The sequence below is a fragment of the Sminthopsis crassicaudata genome, chromosome 2 (assembly GCF_048593235.1).
Source record: "Sminthopsis crassicaudata isolate SCR6 chromosome 2, ASM4859323v1, whole genome shotgun sequence".
Classification (NCBI taxonomy): Eukaryota; Metazoa; Chordata; class Mammalia; order Dasyuromorphia; family Dasyuridae; genus Sminthopsis; species Sminthopsis crassicaudata.
This window is the reverse complement of record NC_133618.1, coordinates 172,288,765-172,300,828: the sequence shown is the minus strand read 5'-3', so window position 1 is coordinate 172,300,828 and position 12,064 is coordinate 172,288,765. Positions and strand designations below refer to the sequence as shown.

The 12,064-nt window shown below is 33.0% G+C and overlaps 1 protein-coding gene across 2 annotated transcripts in view; it reads left to right on the top strand.

Moving 5' to 3' along the window:
* The window catches only part of PLCB1 (phospholipase C beta 1), an 814,021-nt gene that overhangs the window by 684,193 nt on the left and 117,764 nt on the right, over positions 1 to 12,064 (top strand). For both annotated transcript variants that reach the window (XM_074287888.1, XM_074287889.1), the window contains exon 24: positions 7,561 to 7,693. In XM_074287888.1, the coding sequence (XP_074143989.1) occupies positions 7,561 to 7,693 (133 nt within the window). The remainder of the gene's footprint in view (positions 1 to 7,560; positions 7,694 to 12,064) is intronic.

Below are 12,064 nucleotides of genomic sequence, written 5' to 3'. Positions count from 1 at the left end.
TTTTTAATCTTTAGTGTCTATTAAAGGAATCATATTTTAGAAATCATTCACTAAATGCTTATTGAAAATAATGATTATGAACATAATTTTCCTTTGAGAATATGGATTAAATGCAATGTTTTTGATAAAAAGGAAATTAGATATAGGTAACAGAGAGATGAAACTATTTCAAATAGTACCAGTCCATTAATTTAATTCACATATTAGTTAATTCTTAAGAATGAAATTAGTTGACTGATTTCTCTAGTTAATAAACAACAATATTAACTCAACAAATGGTATTTAGCTAATATGTATAGACTATCATGTTCAGTGCCATTACTCATAAAAATGTTAATTATAATAATATAAATTTCTATGAGTCTTCTGCAGAAATGGTCTTTTTTAAGTCTCTTTGTTATAGTCTGTGATGATAGGTTAGATATTCTGTTTAATAGTTTTAGTTGTAAGCACATGATTATGCTCCATGAACAACTTTAAAGAGAGATGTTATCTCATTCCCTGACTTTCTCACATTTTATTTTTGGACCACTTGTTCTCAGTTCCCTATGTTGGTTTATGATCTTTCTCCAGTTTCAAAGTGTTTGTCCCCCAAAGCAGGGAAACAAGCAGAAACCTCATCTATTTTCTTTCCCCATATTTCCCTCCCTGGTATGGATCTGGGTGTCCTTGGTTAGAGGATTTACCCTAACTTTGTCATCTAATAAGTAAACTTTGTGAACTTTCCTCCATGTAAATGGAATAAGGTAAAGAGACATTTCATGCCCAGGAAACAAGGTCATTATCTCTTACAACTAGCTATTATATTCCTGTTATTTCCATATGTTAATGCTGCCACATAAGATCTGAAAAGACTTTGCCTCAAACCCTTGTATAATCAAGATTTCATTAAATTTAAAGGAAAGAGAGGGAGGGGAAGAAAGGTCCAGTGAATATTCATTCAGCTAAAAGCTACAATAATAAGAATTTCCTAGTGTAGCAAGGATGCCCTGGGCCATTATTTCAGACCCAGGACAGTTACATCTTCCCCAGTGAGGCTTAGGATACTGAAAGATTTGGGGATATTTCTCTTGTATAATCCTATGATGTCAAGCACCCATGTGTCTGTTTCTTGTATTTTTAAATACTAGTAAGTTTAATTTAACCCCTTACCTTCTATTATCTTTTATAAATGGATATTTAAATCAAAGATATAAAAGAAGTAGAAATGAGTACTCCTTCCAGCATCTCAGGACACACTTGACAAGTACCACCCTCAGTATCTAGTGAAAAAGAAGAGTAAGTTTATTCTTAGCATGGTTTCTGTATGGCATTGATCCCATCAAGTTTATTTCCAGATGAGGATGGCTGCCAGATAAATCCTTTTTTCAGACACAATAAGCTTTATCTCAAAGGTTATTTGGAAAGGGTCACTATTTGCTCCACTGGGCACTGAAACTGAGGGAATTGCAAAAACCTGAACATTGGAACATATGAATTTCACGCTCCCTTCACCTAAAACTGAAGAATAAATGCCAAAGGAGACAAAAAGCCAGGACTATTTTACACGGGCCCACTTTCTCTTGGAGATAAGAGACCTTTGACTTCTGCTGTACACCATTGTCTCTCACTAAATGACATGAGCAAAGGAATCAAATATATTTCTTAACAGTGAAGAGAAAATGGTTAGGAAAACTCAGGCCTTTTTGAACATATCCCCAGTTTTGGCTATTTAGGAAATTTAAAAAAAAAAAACAATTTCTAATTACATGATTTCCTGAGTGCAAACAATAACAGAATAGCTAAATATTCTCTAAATCTCTCCAAGGTACTTATGGTCCATGTTATCACCCCACTCCTGAAGACAGATTTTTTAGCCCCCAAATGTGGAGAATTGATATCAAACACTCCATTGCACTCCATGCATGTGCCAGCCTCTTATTATTCCAGAAATTTACTTGAGTTAAAATCCAAGGAAAGGACTGGCAATAAATTTCAAGGCCGCCGATAAAGGGAGAATGCAGAATCAGCTAAAGCAAAGAACATGACTATTGTTCAAAGTGTGTCAAAGAGATACAGAACTGGAATTTGACTCTGAAAGGATATAATTTATTCAAAAACAGAATAGGGAAAGAGAGGTTGAAAGAGTAGCATAGGAGTTAAAGATAATTTCATGGGATGAAATCTAGAAAATAGTCATGGAGGAAAGCATTTGGGAAGAGATAAATAGAAATAATGAGAGAAGTGATCTTTTCGTTGGAGAATACTACAAAGCAACCAGAAAGAAAAAGGAAAATAATAAGTCATTCAGGAAAGAGATCCCTATTCTGGAATGTACAAACATTATTATAGTCAGTTATAATAGTTCTCAATTTTTTTAGTTTCATGGCCCCTTCATAATTCTTAAAAAATTATTGATGACTCCCAAATGGTTTGTGTCAACATGGGTTATATCTATGACTATTTGTTATGTTAGGAATTAAAATATCTTAGTATTATTAGAAAATCAGTTTGGGCTTCACAGACCTCCAGAAAGGGTGTCAGGAATCATTGGGGACTCTTGGAACATACTTTGAGAAACTCTGCTCACCACATGCAATTCTTGCTTTTCTTATTTGCTTCTTTTGTTTGGATGATTTGAGTTTAAGTTTCCCTATTGCTGAAACTGGAAATGAGGTGATCATTCCTAAGCCTGATTCTAACTGAAAGGAAACTTGGACTTGCCTTCTTTCTGGCTCAGATTGGTTTGCTCATTCTTAGGCATGGAGGTGGCCTGTCATTTCTGAGTGCTTGCCAAAATAGTGCCAGAGTTATTGTGAACATCTGATTAGCTTTAGATCTCCTGCAATTTAGAATTCCCAGGCTCAAGACAAGTCTCAGCATCCATAGTAGCAGATATTTTAGCATGAGACACCATTTCTTTCCTCATCTGCTCATTAATTTTTCCCTTTCTACTTTAATTTACACATACTTTCTATTTCTTAAGGGCCATTTCATTTCCCAACTTTTCTATAGCTCTTTCTAGGGTACTTTATAAAATCTTTTCTTATTTCAACCCACATGGAACTCTTTGTTTTCTAAATATAGGATGTCCCAAAAGTCTTAGTGAAGAGTAATATTGTAATATCTTAAAATTGTACTAAAATTATATATATAGCATTTATTTGTATCATTCATGTAGTTTTCAATTTAAGATGTATATCAGTGTTATTTATTTTTTTACTAACTTATCTTGAGAGATAGAATAGCCAAATACATAGAACATTGGACTTAGAAAGAAAAGAGATCATTTTTAGAAACTTTACTTAGTACTTCGCAAATATCTCTTTTATTCTTTGATTTTGATTTGATTATTGAATATCAATGAGTCATCAATAGAGTCAGTATATCGGGTTTGAATCCAATTCAGTTGTATAACTCAAAAAAGCAGTCAGAAGATGACCTTAGATTGTCTCTTTTGAATGAGCAGGGCATATTAGAAATCAAGAATTAATAATACTTTTTCTAGATATGATCATGAATGAGTCAATTAACCTATCAGAGTTCAGTTTCCACATTTATGAAATCATAATAATGTTACACTGCCAGCTTCATAGGGTTGTTATGAGGAAAATACTTTGCAAATCTTTAAGTCATATATATAATATACACATATATTATAAATGTATGTATATATATACATATATATATATATATATATTTACATTTTTAAAATCTCTCCAATTAGAATTGTAACTTCCTGAAAGTAAGAGATTCTTTTTTTTTTTTTCCTTTTTCTTTTTCTGAGGCTGGGGTTAAGTGATTTGCCCAGGGTCACACAGCTAGGATGTGTTAAGTGTCTGAGACCAGATTTGAACTTGGATCCTCCTAAATTCAAGGCAGGTGCTCTATTCACTGCACCACCTAGCTGCCCCCGAGACTCTTTTCTGTATCTTCACATTGCTATGAACATGATAAGTAATTAATTACATACTAATTGTATTGATATTAAAAAATATCCAAATTTGTTTTACCAACATTGCCAAATATCTGAAACCAATCACCTTCACTAGTTAAAGAATATTCTCTTAGATTCTTTACATTTGCCATGATATAGATGAGTGTTCTCCTAGCTAACTTAATCAATTGTTTTTATAGAAAATATTTGTCTTACAAGATAATATTTGAGTTTGTTTTTTTTTTTTAATGTGAGGATAGAATAACTGTTGGATTAAGAAAAATGTTCTTTGTTGGATTTCTCCATAGGAATATAATTTTAGACCTCTCCATCATTATGATTTATGTATGATAAAGAACATACTGTACTCCTTATCACAAGATTAAATTGCTCGATAGATGCAGTTGGTTATTTGTTCTCATCTTGAGTTTGACTTCTTTTTTGATTGAGTTTCTTAGAGAAATAATTTTGGTTACCCAAAAGTGAATAACTACATGAAATGCTTATGAATTAGATTGCAAAATAAAGAACTAGCTTATTAGAATAGACAACTTCATTATTTTCCTGTCTGTCTTACTCTACTCATTCTAAGAAAAATTCTAGAGCCAAATAATGCAGCTAGAAAATACCTAATGGTTTTTGGGGGGTTTTTTACATTTCCAAGCATCTTTGTTTTTTATATTTAGGCATGTTATCAGCTATATTTCCCAATAATGGTTTTTCCTTAGGTTTAAAACTAGTTTAAAATCAATTAACTCTCAAACCTGGAAAAGGGTTTTGAACAAGGAATAATGGATTTATATCTGAATGAGCCTTAGAAGTCAGGTTCACCATCTGTATGGTTTTATAGTTTAAGAAACTGATGCTCATAGAATTCAATTAATTTCTGTAAGATCATTCATTGATGAGTGGCCAAACTAGGATTTGAATGTAGGTCACTGACAAAATTTAGTGCTGGGTAGAATAGTTCCTCCCATGTTATTCAACAAAACAACTAAAATTTAATAGTCTTAAGAGTGAAACATTTATTAATTATAATGAGATGCTTTTTTGCTATAATGGATACAATAATTCAATGGGAAATAAAAAAAAGAAACTGAATAGATCCAAATAATGTTTATAATGTTTAAAAAGCAGAAATGACAATACCATCAGTAGAGAATATGCATATTGTATAAGGCCATATGCACATATACAATTATATATGTATATACATGTACCTATATGTACATGGTGTGTGCATGTGTGTGTATATCAATAGGTATAGATAACAAACATGAAGCAAAAGAGTCAAAAGTAGTATTCAATTAGGTACTACTATAATGGTGATGCTAGTTGTGATGAGTCATTCTGCATTTACACCACAATGGCAAATATTGCACTGGGAAGCTTAAGATATTGTACATAGACTTTTTTTTGGGATAGTATTGGATGTAGGATTAGATCTAGCTGATAAGGGGCCTAGAAAGTTGTTTTGTAAACCATTCATATATATTTTAGGAAAAAATATCCTTTGAGAATGCTTCCACAAAAAGCCCAACAACATATTAGAAAGCTCCATATTGAGCACAAGGTATTCACTAAAACAGTATAGATCTTTTTTTCTCCCATTTTCTCCATTTAAAACTGGTGTTTTTTTCCCTAGTGATAATAAGGAGCATATAGCTGTGATCCTGGATTCTCAAAGTCTATTATTCTGAAGTATAAACCATTGCAGGGTCAAACAATTTGGAAAGGTTTTAAGTTAGGGCTAACAGGTATTCTCTATCTCTTTTCCAAAGACCAATGTAAAACAAATGCAGAATGATTCATTACTAAAATATTTCCCACTAAGGTGATGATTTGTTTATTCAAAAAGATTCACTAAAATTTACTAAGGCATAAAAGAATTCTAACTTGTAGAACTGGAAGGAACATCTATACTAAGGAGCCCTACCTACCCTGAGATTTGCAGTGTTAGTGGATAATTTTACAATGGGTCCAGGAACCTGGAGGGAGGAAGAATGTATCTTTATTCTAATATAAGTTGTTTCCTTTGTAACTCTACATATTTTGTTTTGTATATATATAAAAAAAAAGTTATTCTGAGATAGGATCCATAAGATTCATCAGACCAGCAAAGGAGTCTATGACTTCACATACACACACACACACACACACACACACACACACACACACACACACACACACAATATTAAGAACTTGTGATCTACCTTTAAATTACTGAAGTGAAATTTGGCTATTAGTTCTGTTTACAAAGTAATGGATTCATACTCAATGTTTCTGTATGTTTGTGCCTGATTGCTCTCCATTTGGAAAATACCAAGGGGTAAGAACTAAGAGATTCAGAAAAAGCACATCAGTCAGGGGTTTTTCATCACTACTCCAACAATTAAAGTCATTATGTCAAGTAAATAAAGTGCTCATTTGAAATCATTAAGACCAGGGCCTCAGTATCCCTCCTCTGTAAAATAGAAATAATATTTGTAATACCTAACTGAGAGCAGTGTTGGAAGATTCAAATGAGAAAATATATACAGAGTACTTGAAAAACATTAAAAAGCTATATATAAATGTTAGTCATTAACTAGAATCACTTTACTTCATGGACTGGACACCAGACATATCAAATATTTGATATTGTTGTCTTGAGTACATAAACTGAGGATTTCTTGCTTTGTGCTGCCTTAAAATAACTTATACTTTTTTGAAGTGATAATTTCATTGCTGAAAACATTCTGAAGCAATCCTTTGAAATAATCTTCAGATTGAGTTAATTAGCCACACAGAAAAATCACCTACATTACCTTATATTCCTATCTTATTTTCTACTAATGATTATATTATCTGGTACAATCACTAACCATATTTGCTGGATTTAATTACCAATGAATTAGTTTTTTTTAAGTAAGAAAAAGTAACTAAAATTATTCTTGAAAGCATGGAGTTTTGAGACTATTAAAATATTCAAAAGAAAAAGGCAACATAGGCTTTAAAAGATAGCTATATCTATCTTAAAGATAATATATCTATATCTATACATACATATTATATCTATATCTATGTGTACATAAATATAGATACAGGTTTATAGAAAGAGAGAGAGAGAGAGAAAGATGGAGGGAAGGAGAAAGAGAGGTTGGGGAGAGTCCCCGTTATAATGCCAAATTTAGTACCTAGCAAAGATTGCAGGTATACTGCCATACTTGACTAAAAAAAGAAATTTTAGAAATAATTTTAAATCTCTGAACTATGGCAGCATCTTTCAAAGTGACATTTTATCAGAGAAAATTAATTTATTCAATAGATATTTGAGTTCCAACTTAATGAAAGTCAATGTGCTAGTTGATTTGAAAGATATTGTATAATTTCTTCTATTGTTAAAATCCCTTCCATGTTTCTATCTATTTACATGCCTCATGCCTCATACATTTACAGAGACATAGTATAATGTATTTAATTTGTTATATATTTTTTCCAATGAGAGTTTAAGAATATCAGAATCAAAGAACTAATACAAATTCTGTAAAATATGACTTTGTCTTATTGATTCTGAAACTCAAAAATATAGAAATAACAAATAATTTTTTTCTAAAAAAATTTTAAAGTGTGATAAATATAATGTATGATATCTTCATTTTCAGGCTGATCTTGGGGAAACACCAACAGAATCTAAGAGTGAACCCAGACCAGCACCAGCAGAGAATGGAGTCAATCACACTACATCACTGGCACCAAAACCACCATCTCAGGTTGTCCACAGTCAACCAGCCCCAGGTAACTGACAATAAAAGTTTTGTATAATTCTTAGTATTGTGTGTATAAGGGAACTGTGTGCTTTGTTGAGTGAAAAAAAAATAAATTAAGACATTCATATATATTCCCTGAGAAAATAAATCTAATTCTTAGCAAGCAAAAAATAAACAAACAAACCAATACTTATTCCCTGAACAAATCTGTCACTCACTTTTCTTATGCCTCTTTTTGTTTTGTTTTTTTGAGAGGCATTTGGACTTTTCCCAGGACCGCACAGCTAATAAGGGTTATGTATCTGAATCTGGATTTGAATTCAGGTCCTCTTGACTCCAGGGCTGGTGCGCCATCCACTGTGCCATCTAGCTGCCCCTCTTCTGCCTCTTTTTAAAAATGTTAACAGTGATTGTAATTCATCTACCTTGCAAAGCATTTGAAGTATTAGTTTGTAATTATTTAGTGGTATAGAAAAATATGGTAATTTTCCAAATGTGAATTTTACTATAATATTGTATCTACCTTTAATGGATGTGCCTATCACTTTAAAGTCAAATTCAAATCCCCCTTCCTTCATGAATCTTTACCTAACTACTTCAACATTCATTAAATCATTTTTTTCTGATGCATTAAAAACATTTGATAAAATCCAACACCTATCCCTCTTAAAAACACTAGAGGATGTAGGAATAAAGTGACTTTTCTTTAAAATGATCAGTAGCATCTATTTAAAACCATCATATGTTATGGGAACAAACTAGAACCATTCCCAAAAAGATCAGGGAAGAAACAAGGTTACTTACTATCACTACTACTATTCAATGTTATAATTTTTTTTTTCCCAGATGACTTCAGTTACCATCTCTTTTCAAATAATTATCAGGTTGATTTGCCAATCAGTTGCCAAATCTTGTCATATTTCTCCCCAACATTTCTCAGATGTGCATCCTCTCCATTTTTCCATGGTAGTCCAGCCCCTTATCACCTTCCTTCTGTGATGTTTAAAAGGGTTCAGGAGTTTCTGGATAATTTAATCATTTTATTAATAATACTAGCAGATTATTGATAAAAGGATGTCATTTGTCTGTGTCTCTTATGCTAAAGATCCCTAATGGCAATAGAGTCAGAATTTATCAGCTCTTCAAAGAGAAAATGGGTATCTATTCAATTCTGATTGGTTAATCTAATGAGAGGTGGAATAAATTGGGATATATGATGTAGGTCACTTAAATCTTGTTCATTGAGACATTAATTTCCATATCATCTATCTTGATAATAGGGAGAATCCACATTTTTTCAAAACCTGTCAGAACAAACATAATGGGTAGGAACAAATCCATTGGGCCAGCCTTGAAATATTTTTTACTGTTTGATTAGGTCTTGGCTTGAGTAAATCTCTTAAGAGAAATTTCTCATACTGGTTGGTTTCTGGATGAGAAATAGAAAATGGGAAAAAATTTTGGTCCTAATACAAAAATTAGTTATTAAATATGAGAGAAATATTTATTTCTCATAACAGACTATTGAAATAAGATATCCAATTGTTTTCTTACGCTGGAGTCTTATCCCACTCTAAACCTTTCTCCACAAAGATGCCAAAGCAGTTCTAAACTATAATTATACTCATGTCTTCCTCATACTTAATAAATTCCAGTGGCTACAAATCATCTCTCCCATATGCATTTAAGGGTCTTCACAACCTGGTTGCTTCTTATCTTTCTATGTAGAAATCACTTTCTTCCATAGACTATATAGTTCTGTCATTCTGATTTCCTTGCCCTTCATCACACATGATACCCCATTTCTCATCTTTGTCCTTTTGAACTAATGTTATTTAGCTTGGAATACTCTCCCCCCTCACTTTAATCACTTACAATTCCTTAGTTTCTTCAGAATAAACTTTCACATATCACTTTCTATAGGAGGTTTTTTTCAATTTCCATAGCTATTAGTGCCATCTCTTTTAGGTTACCTTATTTTGATTTTGAATATATCTTATATAATTAAGAATTATTTATATATATATATATCTTGTTTCACTCATTACTATATAAACTTCTTGAAGGCAGGGACAATTTTTTCTATTTTTTTATGTCCTCAATGTTTATCACAGTGCTTGATATCTAGTAAGTGTTTAACAAATGCTTGTTGATTAATTGATAGACTTTAGAGATAAATTATATTCCTATTATACATGTGGTCTCTATCATTTATTTAATCATATGCTGTGTCCCATTGTTGTCAGTTTCATGTGACTTTGTCTTGGGTTTCTTCTTGAACTCTAAGCTTCTTGAAGGCAAGGCCCATATTATTCTTATTTTGCACCTTCTTATTTTACCTAGTATAGTGAATGCTGAAATTATATTTGTTTAAATGAATAATAAAATCAGGGCAAGGGGGAAAAGAGTCATCATGTAGTACAGTGTCTTTGTTCTCCTGACCACTTCTGAGTCTCTTTTGTTGGAGACAACAGATTATGCCCTCTAATCATAAATGTCTGACAGGGTTATGTCTTGAGGCCCTTTCTCTTCTTCTTTTATACTATTTCACTTGATCTCATCAGCATCTTTAAGCTGGTGATTCTGAAATATACCTGCCCTGCTCCAATCTCTATCCTAACCTCATCTCCATCTGCCTTTCAGACATCTTGAACTGGATGTCCAGTTGTTATTGTCCAGTCATCTCAGTCATTTCCAGTTCTTCATGACCCATTTAGAGTTTTCTTGGCAATGATATAGCAGTGGTTCACTGTTTGCTTCTTTCAGTCTTTTTTACAGATGAGGATACTGAAGCAAAAAGGGTTAAGTGGGCCTGCCCAGGGTCACACAGCTAATAAGTGTTTGTGGCCAGATTTGAACTCAGAAAGATGAGTTTTCCTGGCTTCAGGCCCAGCTTCCTATCTATTGCACATCTCTGGAATACACTCCTTTTCTCCTCTGATTTTGTCAACATTCTGGTAGAGCCTCTTATCACCTCTCATCTGGATAATTGCAGTTGCCTGCTGGAGGATTGGCCTGCCTCAGGCTTCTCTCCCTATTCCAGTCCACCCTAGATATGGACCCTAAAGTAGCTTTACTGTTCACTATGCTAGTGACTCTCTAACCTCCAGTATCAAATACAAAATCCTCTACATGGCATTCAAAGACTTTCATAACCTAAGCCCTGTCTACCTTTACAGCCTTTTTACACCTTACTTCCAGCCAGGTTCTTCAATCTTCCCATACATATCATGAATAAAACATTCTTTCTCTTACCTCTGAGCATTTCCTCTGGCTATTCCCCAAGCCTGAAATGCTCTCCTTTTTATAATCATCTCCTACTGGATTCCCTAGCTTCCTTTAAATCCCAACTAAAATCTCATCTTTACAGGAAATTCTACTGCTTTTCCTCTGCTAATTATTTCCAATTAATCCTGTGTATAACTTGCATATATTTCTTCATTTGTTGTTACCCTCCTTAGATTGTGAATTCCTTGAAGACAGAAATAGTCTTTTGCCTTTTTATTTTTTAGCACTTAGCATATTGTTTGGTACATAGCAGTACAAAAAGTGTTTGGTGAAATGAGTGAGTGATTCTGATTAGTTTCTATTATTACCAGCATAATAATTTCTCATACTTTCATTAGTTGAAAGATTTTGACAAAATAAATAAATAGATTCTTCAAATAGTAAATTTAATTCTCTTAACTTAGAAATGGAAGCCGAGGCTGGTAGATTCCTAGAACAGCAGAGTTCTGAGACTGAAATGCTCAATATAATGAGCCCTGGAGGTATGGGTGGGGAAAGAGGAATAATGTGTTTATCTAAGAGCAAACCAGTTTAGGTCAGAAACAAAGCAGGTCAAAGCTTCCTGGCTTATCAGCAACAGATTCAGACTATAAGTGACAGTGAGACTCAAGTCTCACAAACAAAACAAACAAATGCAAAAGTTCATTGAAATTGTGTAAATAGCTACTGTGAGAATCTTGGCTTCCCTTCTCTGCTGCTACAGTGACCCACATTATTTAGTGGAATATGGAAAATGCATAGGTCACACAGATACAAAAGTTTCAGGATTCAAAATAAAACACTTCAAGCTTTTGATTCTCTAACTCTTTTGTAAAATGAGGTATATTTGTTCCACAAATCTTCCAGCACTGTTTTAGGAAAATGCTTTGTAAAGTGTGAATTATTTTTGTTTTTGTTACCACCACTACCTCTGCTTTGTAGAAGTTAATGTTAATGTCTCTTGATATTTGTCGATTTCATAAAAATGAAAAAAGAACTATCCCTGAAGTCAAAAATCTGTGATTTCATCTCAGTGGGACCCTTTCCATCTATGCACATTCTTTTCCCATCTTTAAATTATGGCCTTAGAGAGCTTCCTGAACTTCAGAGATATAAAGTGAATTGTCTGTGG